General features: G+C 44.2%; 1 protein-coding gene across 1 annotated transcript in view; it reads left to right on the top strand.

Annotated features, from left to right (window-relative positions):
* Window positions 1-12,311, top strand: part of DHRS12 (dehydrogenase/reductase 12) — a 44,161-nt gene extending 31,850 nt beyond the window's left edge. Inside the window, exons 6-10 of the mRNA XM_006124893.5 lie at window positions 682-743; window positions 1,866-1,970; window positions 4,659-4,749; window positions 6,555-6,692; window positions 12,145-12,311. Coding sequence (XP_006124955.3) covers window positions 682-743; window positions 1,866-1,970; window positions 4,659-4,749; window positions 6,555-6,692; window positions 12,145-12,260 — 512 coding nt within the window. The 3' untranslated portion in view covers window positions 12,261-12,311. The remainder of the gene's footprint in view (window positions 1-681; window positions 744-1,865; window positions 1,971-4,658; window positions 4,750-6,554; window positions 6,693-12,144) is intronic.
* Window positions 12,312-15,786: the final 3,475 nt, after the last annotated feature.

Here is a 15,786-nt window from a genome sequence, read left to right as displayed (position 1 = left end):
ACTGCCAAATTTGAAGTTCTTGCTCTGAAGCATTAGGGCACTAGAGCCTCTCAAAGAAAAAACCCTCCAGAATTTAACCTTGGCAAAACATCTCTCTCTCTCCCCCCCCCCCCATGTTTTTGTACTTTGAAACAGCTGAATGGTCTTGCGGGGCTGGGGAGGGGGACGACAAACCAAACAAATACCCCTCTTCCCCAGCCTGAGGCAGGTACTTAGCAACTGAAAATTGTATTGTATAATGAGAAGGGTCATTCAACCTGAACAGGCAATACTAAACCCTCCTTTCCCCCTCATTGTAAATAAGCAGGCAGTTTTCTGCACAACACTCAATTACTGAAATGTGGGGTATATGAAGTTATTTTTAGGGGGAGAAAATAGAAATAATGTCGGTCTGCCACAGTTGAGATTTCTCTGGCATGTTTTTTTCCCTAGTAAACAATATTGTTTTTAGAATTATGCCTGGAATATAACTAGCAGTATATATAGTGTATATAAAAGGCTTAACTCAGTGCCCCATCTGTATATGCTACATGCGTCTGACGAACACCTACATTTTATTAATAAGTTGTCAATTCAGAGCAGCTTTAAGACTCTTTGATTATTTATACCAAATGGCTGAGAAATTGAGTCAGTAATTTGGAGGGACTTGTGTTTGGTAAAATAGTCTTTTTCTCCTTCTAGGCACATACGTTCTTACAACTGCTCTATTGCCTTTGTTGGAAAAAGAAGATGATCCCAGAGTTGTGAGTTTATAATGCTGCTTTCTAAATGGTTGTTTTTACTACACTCTCTTTGTGTTTTGTGGCAGTGTCTCTTTCCTCTTTGCTTGGGTGCATGATATTTGCAGTCCGGTACGACTTACTTCTCTGTTATGTGCCTAACACACTTAGACTCTAATAAATAGAAGTCATCCATTCAAAATCTGAATTCTATTCTGTTTTGCAACATCATTCTAAATGCTATAGGAGCTATGATGGTCAGTGAAGTAGATAAAGTATCTTATTCAGAGATTGCTATTTTCTTTAACATATCTCCTGCAGTCTAGTGAGACATCTATAACAAAACCATAGGATTAAAAGAGCCTTCTAGACTTTGATGCAGAAGGGGATCTTTTATTATGAAACATTGTTGTTTATACAAATAATTGAAAAACATTCTAATAAATTAACTGCCACCTATATTTTAAGGTTCACTGTCTTGTAACCTGCCAGGATTAGAAGATTCAGGGGGTAGCCGAGTTAGTCTGTTACAGGGAAAAAAAACAGCAAGCAAATGGTCTAGTAGCACTTTATAGACTAACAAAACATGTAGATGGTATCATGAGCTTTCGTGGGCATAGCCCACTTCGTCAGATGACCGGAGTTATGATTGGAGGATAAGGAAACTCGAAATAAATAGAAGGGGGGGGGGGGGGGGCGGAGATGTTCTGTTGCCTACCCCCTACCTCTATGCATAAAGTATCAGGAGAAAGGGTGCTAGGATTAGAAATGGACATGAGGCTTTTTAATGTGCTTGTGTCTAAATAAAAACAATTGATTGGCTTTTCCCTGTGTTGGTCCTCAATCAGTGAATTAAAAAGCCTATCCCTATTGTGTCCCTTGACTAGTGAGAAGATACAAGCATGATCAGGTCCCTAATGGGGTCAAGAGACTTTTGAGTGAGGATCTGCTCCATTTTTTACCTTTCTTTTGTCAGCTGTCCCTGTACTCTTTGGGACATAGGTGTGATGGCTCTCTTCAGCAAGCAGAGAGTGTAAAGAGAATAGAACAGAAGAATCTTGCATGCAGTTTGACTTCATTAGTGGGTTGTAATAATCCGAATGAACATGAGGGATTATGTATTTACCTTCACTTAATTTATTACAGATAACAGTCTCTTCAGGAGGGATGTTGGTTCAGAAATTAGACGTATCTGATTTGCAGTCTGGAAATGTAACATTCGATGGTACTATGGTCTATGCCCAAAACAAGGTATGGTATATGAACGATTAAGAATATGATGCAGCCTCCTTTAAAAAAGGCTGCAAAAAGGAAGTGCTATTGACACAGGATTGCTCTTTTCACTGCATCTAAACTACATCTGGCAACAGTTCTTATCAATATAGCTCATTTCCTGCTGAAACTGAAATTAATGTTGCATATCACCAGTAAATATTAGAGAAGCTTGAGGAGTGGCTAAATCTTGCACTGCAAGAGAGCAATACCAGTGTTTGATTTGACCCAACCCCAACAATTTTTTTAGAAGGGATGAGGCAGAAAATTAGCTTGGATTTGTCATTTTTTTTCTTTCCATTTTCTGTCCCTATATTTAGCCTGCAGTAAATAGAGTTGATGAAGGAAAGCTGCCTGAACTGGTTAGCTAAAAGCTTTGGTTTTTTTTATTAAAGGAAAGGTTCCTATTGCTTCATACGTGATTACTTTTACCACTCCATCTGGTCTCTGATAACGTTATCTTGAAGAGTTCTACATAGGTCAAAAACTGCTCTCTTTCACAGGGGAGGCAGGTTTGTATAATTTTTAGTGGTGCTCTGTTAGCCATGCTCCCTGACCCCAGTTAACCATGCTTCTGGAGGTAACATGCTCAGGGCAAGATGGACACATGACCAGAAGTAAAAGGTGTCATGTCACCCCTCTGGAAGGAATTTTCCCACCATCCTTCTACCAACAGGGATTAGTTTGGCCCCCACCAAACCCCCCTCATGCAGCCATCCTGCAATTGCATTAACTCAATATGTGTGACATTAACTCAGGGTGAGGGAGGCTTGGGGAAGTGTTCCCTCTAAGGCTATGTCTACACTCGCAGCTTCTTGTGCAAGTACAGCCATTCTTGCGCAAGAACTCACAGAGCATCCACAATGCCTGCCTGCTTTGCGCAAGGAAATTTACAGTGCGGCGTGGTAAGAGAGGGCGTCTTGTGCAACAGCTACGCTCTTTTCTAACAGGTGTAAGCTCTCTTACACAAGAGGGCAGTGTAGATGCTCGGCAGGGATTTCTTGTGCAAGAAACCCCTATGGCTAAAATGGCCATCGGAGCCTTCTTGCGCAAGAGAGCGTTGACACTGCCATGGATGCTCTTGTGCAAAAGTACAGCTCACACATGGCAGTGTGGACGTGTTCTTGCGCAAGACTTCTTGCATAAGAACCCTTGTGCAAGAAGCCCCCAGTGTAGACATAACCTAAGAGTTTCCTGCCATGAGCAGAATGAATTTTGTGTTGTGCACCAGTACTGAGTTCATGGGGCTTGTTTGGATATGCCATTGTGGCACCCAAGTTATTAATAAATATTTTATAAACCTTTACCTTTTCTCTCTGCTGCCATGTCTCCTCCCCTTGCTCCATCAGCTCCCCTGGTGCCTTCTGCCCCCAACTCCTCACCCTCCCCTGCTGTCCTGACTTATGCCCTTCTCACTGCCCTCAGCCCTCCTGTGACCTGCCCCCCGCCACCAGCCCTTCTATCCCCCCTGTGCCCACTCCTCCAGTAGCCCCGCTTTGCTCATGTGAGCTACCCCTCCTCATCCCCTCTTCTAACATCTCCCTCTACAAACCTGCCCTGCCTCTCTCCTCTGGTGCTGGTCCGTCCCCTGCAGGTGTCTGCCCTTCTGCTTCATCCCCAGAATCCCCTGGCACCTGCACCTTCCCTTACCCCTGCACCCTCCTGGTGCCTCCCCCTTCCCTTACTGCCCCTGCCCTCTTTGCCCCCTTTTTCCCTCATGCCCCTCTGTGCCCTCACATGACTTGCTCCATCCCCACCTTTCTCATGCCCACCCCTTATTTCAAGCCTTCTCCCAGCACCTCCCCCTCCTTCCCTGTAGACCCCAGTGTCCTTACCCTCTCCTCTCCCAGCATCACCCTGTCCCCCTCCCACTTACACCTCCGCTCCTGCCATTTTGTCTCTCCTCCAGGCTGTTCCTTGGTGCCTACCCCTTTCTTCCTCCTCCCCCTCCCCCTAGTTTTCCCCCTTCCCTGGTCTCCCCTACTTTCTGCCTTCCACTTTGCAGGGCAAGAGTCTGCGCTCTGGCCCCAGAAGTCCCCGGACTCCGAACGGGGAGCTAGGCCTTGTGGCGCAATGCTGCACTGAGCAGTTTTAAAGTCACGGCCTGTGACATCACATCATGCTCAGGTGTCTCCCCAGGTCAGGGAATGCCCCGCGTGGTGGCAGCAGCAGCCGGGCAGCGTGTGCTGGCAAGGGGGAGCCGACTGAATGCTGCGCATAGCAGGGACGGTCCAGGGCTGGGGGGGAACGCGCGGGGGAGCCGGCAGGGGCTGCGGCCCGTTCCAGGCAGGGCCGGAGGAGAGACCCAGCTCCAAATATTGCTGGAGCAGGGCCCCGGCTCTGAATATTGCTGGAGCATGGGTACCACGAGCCCATATAACTCGCTGCCCATGCTCTTTCACTAACAAAACTTAGTCTGATAAAAGATAGGACCTCACTCCCCTCATCTCTCTAACATTATCTAATGAATAGCTGCTTTATCCAGTTATTACAGGTTCCCAATATGAGTGGCACATGTTCTGTAATGCCTGTCACCTGATAATCACAGTGTTTTATGGGTGTATTCGAAGTATCTGTTACTGTCTACTGTGAGACAGGATAACAGACTAAATTAATCAGTGGTCTTTTCAGTATGTTTTCAGTATGGAATTTTTTGTTGTATCCTAGAGACATCAAGTAGTCTTGACAGAACAATGGGCTAAGGTGCACAAAAATATTCATTTCTCAGTCATGCATCCTGGCTGGGCAGATACACCAGGTACGGTCTGCTAAAGGCTTTTATCCCTTCCCTGTCTTGGTCTGACATTGAATTGCAATATGACATTATTGTAAATTTGCCTAACAGGTTCACCAATATCTTCAGTTTAAATTCTTGAAAGGTGGTAGTTTTAGAATCCTTTGCTGTCATGTTTTACAGGGAGCCTGAGGTCAGATGGAGCTGGGGATGCAGATCTGCAGTGTAGCCTGACTTGCTCCTGTAATTCTTCCTCTCCACCCCCACCCCCACACATGCTTCAGAATGTGGGCCCCCAGTGATATCCCTCTCCTTTCTGCTTTGAGCTTGGAAACCACCAGTCCCGATTGAGTGTGCTTGAGTATCTTCTATTGCTCTCCCATACCACCCTTGTAGTTCAGCCCCCCTCAGTAGATTTCAGCTTATTCTGTCTTGTAAAGCGGGTGGATACACAATAAAAGATTTCCAGCCTAGGTCAAAGGACACTGTCTAGTCACAAGTCTTTATTTTTACATTCTCTAGAACAGTGATTCCCAAACTCTTCAGCATCATGCCCACCCTTTCTGATTTTTGAAAAACCCTCACCCCCCCCCAAAAAAAAAAGCTTTGTGGGGGGAGGGAACTGAGCAGGGCAGCAAAACTTGATGGAGGGGTGGCTGGGTCGCCTTGTGCCCTCCCTGGAATTTCTTCACGGCCCCCCCCCCCCCCCCAGTTTGGGAACCCATGCTCTAGAATGTCACTTCTTAATAGGCTTCAGAATACCCCTTTATAAATCCAGGGGCTGGCTTTGCCTCATAGAGAACTTCCCCAACACCCATTGGCCTTGTGCAACTCTGGGTATCCCCCTGCAGTTTTCTGCTGGTCAAAAATATAGGCATCAACTTTCCTTTCCCAAAGTTTTACTTCACACTTACTGGCTACGTCTACACTGGCATGATTTTCCGAAAATGCTTATAACGGAAAAGTTTTCCGTTAAAAGCATTTTTGGAAAAGCACATCTAGATTGGCAGGATGCTTTTCCGCAAAAGCACTTTTTGCGGAAAAGCGTCTGTGGCCAATCTAGACGCGGTTTTCCGCAAAAAAGCCCCGATCACCATTTTCGCGATCGGGGCTTTTTTGCGGAAAACACTACTGTGCTGTCTACACTGGCCTTTTTGCGCAAAAGTCTTTCGGAAAAAGACTTTTGCCCGAACGGGAGCAGCATAGTATTTCCGCAAGAACACGGACGATCTTACATGAGATCGTCAGTGTTCTTGAGGAAATTCAAGCGGCCAGTGTAGACAGCTGGCAAGTTTTTCCGCAAAATCAAATGATTTTTGCGGAAAAACTTGCCAGTCTAGACACAGCCACTCAGTTTAAATGCATTGTGTGTAGCTTAGGGAATAGTAGCGATCTTCTTGTTTGTTTGTTTGTTTGGCTTTTTTTGGTCATGTGTTTGTAAAATAATTCAAAAGACTACACTGGTTAGGGTTGATCTCATTCCTAGCAGTTAGCTATTTTCATTGATTTTATACTAAATCACCAGATAATTTGCAAAACATGAGAAAACAAATGGTGTATTCACTTCAAACAACCGGGGAACTTCTCTCAGCCTTGTGACTGTCTTTGGACACTTTAATCCAAACAATGTGAAATCGCTGGTTCATCTTTTGACAACCTAACTTTGCACCAGGATCTGCCATCCCTGGGACAATAGCATCTTCTTGCCCTGATTTTAAAAGGGCACTGCTTTCACACTACCAAAAAACTAGTACTATTTTAAACTTTAAAAAACTCTTTAGCAAAAAGCCTTGATTGACACAACACCTTCACACTGTTCTTCACTGCAGCTGTGAGATCATCGATGCCAGAATTCTATGAAAGGATGAAGAACAAACTGCGCACAGAGGCTCAGGGAGCTGATACAGTAGTGTGGCTGGCAGTCTCGCCTGCAGCAGCTAAGCAAGCAAGTGGCCTGTTCTTCCAAGGTAAGGTGGAAGTTTCATACATGGAACAGGAGGGAAGATTGTTATTGTTGCACTGATTGTACAATTATTGTCTTTGCCAAAGGACAAGAGTGGTCAAACACCAGGTGTTAATATAGTTCCTGAAATTGTTTATAATGTGCGACTCCAATGGCTAAGCACGGTGTTGCATAACTAAAGGAACTGTTCAAACTGATGATATATTGCTAGCTTTGCCCTTTCAACCAGCTGGCATTGATTAGATGTGACGTCTGGGTTTAAGTTAGCTCTGCACATGACAAGGCAGAGACTAGGCAAAGCGAGCCTATAGTGACACCAGACAGACTGCTGCCTTCTGTACAGAGGACCGAGGAGTTGTATTCATTATGCGTGTCTACACAAGCCTGTTATTTTGAAATAACAGGCTTCTTATTCCAACTTCCGTAACCCTTATTTCATGAATAAGGGAAGTCGAAGGAAGAGTGTTCTTCAAGTTTGTGTAGACAGCTTCTGAAGCCTAGTTAAGCTACTTCGACTTCAGCTTTACAATTAACATAGCTCCTGTTTCTCCTGTTCTCATTAACAGTGCCCAGTGAAAGTGTGTGCTTGTTCTTTCTGAAGCTTCATGGAGGGAACTTGAAGTCAAATTGTTTATTACTGTGAACAGTGCAGACCAGCTGAGATGAGATTGAACTGCAGCTGGGTTGGTGATCGGGGTGGGGATTAATGCAGAGGAGGGTGGGAAAGGGCTTTAAATATTCTTTCTGCCACTCATACAGTGATTGCTCAAGCAGGTGCAGTTTTGTGCTGCCTCTACTCCAAAGGCAGTTCAGACCTAGCACGTGGGAGACAGGCCACAGTCTGGGCCCCTGTTCATAAAAAGCTCCATTCTCTCTCTAGGTAACTGAACCACCCTTAGTCAACTTTTTAATTAAAAAGTTGACTAACATCCCTCACTCACCCCTAAGAGCAGTAAACTACAGGCTTGAATCAGCTGTCCGTAAACCTGACTGGAATTTATTTTCAGATGAAATTGTTTGTGAGGCATGTTCAAACCTCTTACTGTAAAAAGCAGGGGTTTTGCCTTTTTTTCCATCCTTAAGTTTCTCTTCCTCCCTCTTATTTCTGTTCTGTCTGCTCTGACCACACTTCTTGCTACATTGTTGTCTCCTCTGGGTCACCACCCCATCCATGCCCAGTTCACTTTGAACAGGCAGCGGGACTGTAATCATGAGGTCGACCGGGGCTGTGTTCCTACAAGCTTTGGACTTGGCAAGGCTGTAGCTTTGGTGATGGGAGCAAAGAGTCTAGGGTTGGCCCCTAGTTACTTTGTTGCCTGTTTTGTCAGTTGGGGAACCCTGGGACTTAGTGGCTCCGTTCCTTTTGACTACTCTGAGGAAATCTCATTTTTAAATACTCTCTCTGCCCTTATCCTTTGGGGTCCCTCTTGAACAGTGCATTGTCATCCATTGCTGTCTTAGCAAATAGCTGTCAGGAAACTAACCCATAATAAAAGGAAATATGCCCAACTAAATTAACACACAGCTATTCTGCTTCTATTCCCCAGCTGTTTCTCTTTCACCTTCCTTATTCTGTTCAGTTTCGGTACAGAATATAAGCCCTAGTCACAGTTTTTTGCTGAGGAGGGAAGGGGGTTGGGAGTAGGCTGTCCAAGGCTTTGTGTATAGTACCACACTGTTGACATAACTTACACAACTTCAGCTACATGAATAACATAGCTGAAGTTGACTGACTTAGGTCTCCTTACCATGGCATCTTCACACTAGTAAGTCAACCACAGATGCTCTCTTATCAACTCCACCCACACATCTTGTTTTGGCAGAGTCAATGGAAGAGCACTCAGTTTACCTCATCTGTACTAAATGTGAGCCCTGGTGGCTCAGTTGCTGCCTGTCGATCCAGTGGGTAGTGAAGGCATGTCCCTAGGCTCAAATAATTCCTTCTCTTCTGCTAATGAGACTGCTTCTGACCTGCCACAGGCAGGAAACTTTCCTCCATAGCTTTCATAGAATAATAGGACTGGAAGGGACCTCGAGAGGTCATCGAGTCCAGCCCCCCGCCCTCAAGGCAGGACCAAGCTCCACCTACACCATCCCTGACAGATGTCTATCTAACCTGTTCTTAAATATCTCCAGAGAGGGAGATTCCACCACCTCCCTTGGCAATTTATTTCAATATTTGACCACCCTGACAGTTAGGAATTTTTTCCTAATGTCTAATCTAAACCTCCCCTGCTGCACTTTAAGCACATTACTCCTTGTCCTGTCCTCAGTAACCAAGAGGAACAAATTTTCTCCTTCCTCGTTGTGACACCCTTTTAGATATTTGAAAACCTCTATCATGTCCCCCCTTAATCTTCTTTTTTCCAAACTAAACAAGCCCAGTTCATGAAGCCTGGCTTCATAGGTCATGTTCTCTAAACCTTTAATCATTCTTGTCGCTCTTCTCTGTACCCTTTCCAATTTCTTCACATCTTTCTTGAAATGTGGCGCCCAGAACTGGAAACAGTACTCCAGCTGAGGCCTAACTAGTGCAGAGTAGAGCGGCAGAATGACTTCACGAGTTTTGCTTACAATACACCTGTTGATACAACCTAGAATCATATTTGCTTTTTTTTGCAACAGCATCACACTGTTGACTCATATTCAACTTGTGGTCCACTATGACCCCAAGATCCCTTTCCGCCATGCTCCTTCCTAGACAGTCGCTTCCCATCTTGTATGTATGGAACTGATTGTTCCTTCCTAAGTGGAGCACTTTGCATTTCTCTTTATTAAACCTGATCCTGTTTACCTCTGACCATTTCTCTAACTTGCTAAGGTCATTTTGAATTATGTCCCTATCCTCCAAAGAAGTTGCAACCCCACCCAGTTTGGTATCATCTGCAAACTTAATAAGCGTACTCTCTATCCCAATATCTACATCATTGATGAAGATATTGAACAGTACGGGTCCCAAAACAGACCCTTGAGGAACTCCACTTGTTATCCCTTTCCAGCAGGATTTAGCACCGTTAACAACAACTCTCTGACTATGGTTATCCAGCCAATTATGCACCCACCTTATCGTGGCCCTATCTAAGTTATATTTGCCTAGTTTATCAATAAGAATATCATGCGAGACCGTATCAAATGCCTTACTAAAGTCTAGGTATATGACATCCACCGCTTCTCCCTTATCCACAAGGCTCGTTATCCTATCAAAGAATGCTATCAGATTAGTTTGGCATGACTTGTTCTTCACAAACCCATACTGGGTATTCCCTATCACTTTATTACCTTCCAAGTGTTTGCATATGATTTCCTTAATTACCTGCTCCATTATCTTCCCTGGGACAGACGTTAAACTGACCGGTCTGTAGTTTCCTGGGTTGTTCTTATTCCCCTTTTTATAGATGGGCACAATATTTGCCCTTTTCCAGTTTTCTGGAATCTCCCCTGTCTGCCATGATTTTTCAAAAATCATAGCTAAAGGCTCAGATACCTCCTCTATCAGCTTCTTGAGTATCCTGGGATGCATTTCATCAGGACCTGGTGACTTGCTGACATCTAACTTTCCTAAGTGATTTTTAACTTCTTCTTTGTGTATCCTATCTTCTAAACTTACCCTCTCTCTGCTTGTATTCACTACGTTAGGCACACCTCCAGACTTCTCGGTGAAGACCGAAACAAAGAAGTCATTGAGCATCTCTGCCATTTCCAAGTTTCCTGTTACTGCTTCTCCCTCCTCTGATTTGGTAGACCTGGTCCCTCCTTTGACCTGGTAGATTACTACAGTTCCAAACTATCTACATAGACTAATTCTCCTAGTAATATTAATTGTTGCCTCAAAGTAAAGCAAGCACCTCTCTCATTGTTTGGGCTCCTGTGCACTGCTTAGTGAAAACAGATGTAATGCTGCATGTACAGTGAGTTATCCTAGAAACTGACAATTTTCACCTTCCTAGAAATTCTCCTCTGAAGATATGAGCCAGGCCCTCGTGCTTTCATGGAAATCTTCCAGTAGAGCTGATAGTAGTGTTTGAAACTGAACTCTTGTGCAAGGATGGGCTGGATGACAAACCAGACTAGGACTAGGGATGTCACTGGCTAACTGGTAAATATCACCCTTACTGGGTGATGCTTACCCATTAAGCTGTAGCCTGATTGGGCAGGGTCAGCCCTCCCTCCCCCCTTCCAGGATCTGGTTTATCCTGTTTAATCCATTAACAAGCATATATATAAACTTCCTGCTCTCTAAAACCACCTGCTTACAGCATGGCTTTTAGGCTCAACTAGTCACTTCAGACATCACTAAACATTCTAGCCATACTGCTGAAGAAGAAATACTCCAAGGCACAGTAGTGACCTAAAGTTGCTGTTTAAAAAAAGTTGTGAGACCACAGTCATTGAGTTAAGGCAGAGACCTAGATCTGCTCAGGAGCAGGTATGTAATTAATTACTATTCCTTGTGCTTTTCTGGTATATCTGTGGGAGAGACTGAATAAGAAATCTGAGGTTCATGTATCCAGGCAAGGAATGCCTTACTGTGCAAGTTTGGCTAAGCATTTTGACTGAGAACCAGTTTATTCTCTTGAGGAAAAGGTTGAGTGCTTAGCAAGCTAATTTTATAATGCTAAACTAAGGATAAAATTAGCCCTATTCCATCCTGTGGAATAGATGCACCATTGCAAATCTCCATTCTGAAAACCAAGCCAGGTGGTTCTGTGGTTTGAAACTAGGGATCTACATGTAGTCAACTACATGATTAACTGATAAAGGACTTATTGGTTAATCCTATTGACTACACACACTCCCTCCCCCTTGCTGCCTCTGATAGAGGCAGCAAGGGGAGGCTGGAGCTGGCAGTGCAGGGGGAGCCAGTTTTTATGATGTACGTCTATGCATGCTGGTCTCAGCAGAGCCTCCTGCCTTCCCCATCTCCCTCAGACAGAGGGGGGCAAGCAGGAGCCAGTATATGCAGAAAGTAGCTTTCATGCTGGCTCTCCAAACATGGCTCTGTTCCAGTGGAGCCACCTCCCCCAGCCTCTGATATAAAATGTGTAACCCCTGAAATTTAAAGCACAAATACCTGATATTTAACATCCTTATTTGAAACTAGACTGAACACCACCACTGCAAGTCATTGCACTGGTACAACTACGCTAATAACTAAAATCAGGGTTAATTCAAAGAGCAGGTTTGAATCTTATCTATAAAAATCAATCAGTCTCATGAGGACAGGCCTTTGAAATCCCTAATTTATAATGAGATTTGTTTAAATGATTTCATATTAAAATAATTCATTTACCAAAAGAACATTTAAATATTGCAGAAATCCACCAGCACAGATTAACCTTTTGGCCTCAGGATCATTCTGTGTACATGTAGATTGCTTTGGTGGTTCAGCTTGAGGAGTAGGATGCACCGGTACTGGGAGAGGTGGAAGACTTACTACATTTTTTTGCTTCTTTCAGATCGGCAACCTGTTGCTACCCACTTACCCTTTGCCAGAACGTATTCTTCACCAGAAGAGGAAGCAAGGCTAATAGAAGCCTTGGAAGAGCTGTCCCAGAGGTTTAAACCCACTTGATCACTCCACCTAACTGAACAGAAATAAAGCTTTGAATTAAAAAATTATCAATACTGTGTTACAAATATGAGGGGAAGAGGAACAAGTTTAGTACAAATGGCATACTTTAAAGGTGAACTAGGATTTCTCTTGTAACTGACAAGCTGTAATGTATGCTGCTGCAGTCTTGCACAAAATAACATAAGCCACTCATGGTTGACCTCCCCCCCCCCCCCCCCCCAAAGTCCTACTTCTGTCATGTCATACACTAGGGTCTATTTACCTAGCTTTAAGGTCTGTAAGGGAAATGGAGGTATTTCAGCATGAGGCTGCTCACATGTGCCTGTAATAAGCATTTTATAGCCTAGCACTATTGCTAAGTTAAAGTTCTATTTCCTAGTGACTGCCTCAAACTTGCATGGCTACAGTCTGTTAGGCAGGCTTAGTTAGACTTTACCTCTATTGTCCAGGTTTTGCTAGTGTCCATGTTTTCCCCTTGCTGTTCAACTCAGTTGTTGCATTATAGCAGTAAAGGATGGCTATGTAAGTGAAACAAAGGGCAGGAGTGTTAGGCACTAGACATGCTTTTTTCCAAGACCAGAAGGCTTAGACTAGCTGTCTGGGAAGGCTTGTATAGTCCTAAGTATTGGGAGTGATCTTCTATGCAAGAAGCTGATTTTCATTTTTGGAGGTTAACTAATACCTTTCTGTATATCCATGTAGCAAGTGCTCTTAAATAGCATTTGAGAGGTAAGAAACAGCTGCCCTGTATGGAGTGTCATTCTGTAAGACCTGTCTATATTAGTTTACATAAATTGGATAACACTTACTGGTTCAGTTAAACAGGTGAAAGGGCTTGAGACTGTATGTAAACCAATCACTGGTTACAGGACGAAGCAGACCACTATTTCTGTCAGGGGGCAGCTCTACAGCTGTTGTCAGATGCCTGTTGCTTGACTCAGGGTGGCTGTGTCTACACTGGCATGAATTTCCAGAAATGCTTAAAACGGAATACTATTCCATTTTCAGTTTTTCCGGAAAAGGAGCGTCTACACTGGCAGGCTGCTTTTCCGGAAAAACCCTTTTTCCGGAAAAGTGTCTGTGGCCAATGTAGCTGCGCTTTTCCAGAAAAGAGCCCCGATCGCCATTTTCACGATTGGGGCTTTTTTCCGGAAAAGACTACTGGGCTGTCTACACTGGCCCTTTTCCGGAACAGTGTTCCAGAATAAGGACTTATGCCCGAGCGGGAGCAGAATAGTTTTTCCGGAAAAGCAGCTGATTTTGTACAGTAGAGCATTGTTGCTTTTCTGGAAATTCAAGGGCCAGTGTAGACAGCTCGCAGCTTATTCTGGAAAAGCAGCTGATTTTCTGGAATAAGTGGCCCAGTGTAAGACACAGCCGGTATGTCTTTGCTTGCCATTATATTGGCACTGAGTGAGTGGGTTTGGTGAAAGGGCTCTCCTATCACAGTGTATACTCCACCTCCCTGAGAAGCATAAGGGAAATTGACAGATGCTCTCCAGTCTACCCAGCTCAGTGCAGCCATTGCAGTAAGTGGCTCTAAAAATGTTGACTTTACTCCAGCTTTAACACAGACATATACTAGTTTCTCCTTTCACTCTTTTGCCTATAAAGTTACAGCTGTTTTCAGGCATTGTCGTTACTAATGCTTTAATATTTGGCTCTGCTTTACTAAATCAATGCTCCACCCCTTGAGGCGGTAGTGGAACAGTATTTCCTCCTTATGTCCAGCATAAGTAAAGTACCATATAAGGGAACACACATCATAACAGCTATAGGCTGAGCTTATTGCATGCAACAGAACTACATGCATTCTACCCTTCCACCCTGTTTACAGGCACTAGCTGAAATCCTCCTAGTAAGGGTTCTAGATTCCCCATTTCACCTCTCCTGCGATACTAGCCTCTGAGTATATCCTCTCCCCATCTTGTGTGCTCTTACCTATGGGGTCCTCTTCAGTCTCCCACACACCAGGCTTGAACTTGTTCTTCCATTCCCAGAATCTCACACTGGCAGAGAGAAGATATTTGAGAGGAAAGAATGAAGCCTTCTCTCACCTTTTGCTGGCTGGGGGTACCTCTACAGTAGAGGACAAAAACAAGTCTTTTTTTGGGAGAGGGAAATACAAGCACTCCCTAAGTATCCAACACACAGAGCAATGACTTTTGTCATTCAAGCAATTAACACATCCATGCTCTATGGGGTGGATAAGCAGGAGTATAGTTATGCTGTGGAGAGTTAATGGGCACCATTCAGAGGGCAATGGCATCATGTCCCCCCTTCTCTCACTGCTCCGGTTGGCCCCAGAATTCATAGCCATTGGTGCCTAGACCATTTCCTGAAACTTTGGAAACACGGGGCTGCTATGTTCAGATGTGACTATGTTCAATACAGACAGAAATGCTGGCCAGCTTATCATGGGAGGAAAATAAGAGGTTACAGGGGGTTAAATTAATTTTATCTGTATATATTAAAAATTGATGTCACCGGTTTTTATTCATGACACTTGAAGTGTGACTACAGGGAACAAGTGATAATGAACTTTGTGGTTGCATTAAGCAGGCCAATACTTGTCTAGAACTATCCACTCTGCAAAAGCAGTAACCTAACAGTAGTAGTTTGATACTAAGCAATAAAGTCTTTGTCAGTAAACCTTTTATTGCAAACTCTTAAAACAAGTATTACTCCAACATACTTTATTAAAACTGTTTTAGTTTCTAATGTGTTTTCAGATAGCAAGAATAATACATTAAAGGCTTGTCTGCACTGAATGGCAAAGTGCTCTAGGAGCAAGCCAGTTATAGAACACTAATTGTTCAGGGTAAACACTGCTGGCATACTCTAAAATAGTGTTTAGTTTGTATTCGACTGCTCTGTAAATAATACCTCCCTCTAGAGCACTTTGTTGCCATGAAGACAAGACCATAATTTACAAGAGATCTACTATATATTTGTGCGAGTTTGTCTGTTTGTCCTAAATGGTAGAAGCTAGGACCACCAAATTCGATATACAGCTTCCTCTTATAAACATAAAGCAAGGTAAGGGTTGGGTGGTGCCAGGAAAGTGGGATTTGCCAGGAACGGAATTGCTTCTCAAAACCATACAGAAAAAGGAACAATCACCAAGCAGGTGAAAGGGGCTGGCTGGGGGTGCCCTAGTCCTGAGTCTCCCACCTCCCCAGAGACCCTTTATGGAGGATGGGCAGGGCTGAAAGCCCCCTCCCCCCAGATTCATATGGGGACACTGCTAGCTGTTCCTCTTGATCAAGGAGCAAGAGAAAAGTGCAGGTTGCTGCATTCCTCGCTGTGGCTGGGGAGTACAGGGGGCTGGGGAGTACAGGGAGCAGATGAGCTATAAGAACACTACAATGGCCCTACTGGGTCAGACCAACAGTCCATCCAGCCCAGCATCCTGTCTTCTGACAGAGGCAAACACCAGGGCTGCGTCTAGACTGGCAAGTTTTTCTGCAAAAGCAGTTGCTTTTGCACAAAAACTTGCTAGCTGTCTACACTGGCTACTTGATTT

This window comes from Pelodiscus sinensis, chromosome 1 (assembly GCF_052426305.1).
Source record: "Pelodiscus sinensis isolate ZL-2025 chromosome 1, ASM5242630v1, whole genome shotgun sequence".
In the NCBI taxonomy this organism is placed as follows: Eukaryota; Metazoa; Chordata; order Testudines; family Trionychidae; genus Pelodiscus; species Pelodiscus sinensis.
This window is presented reverse-complemented; position numbering and strand designations above follow the sequence as displayed.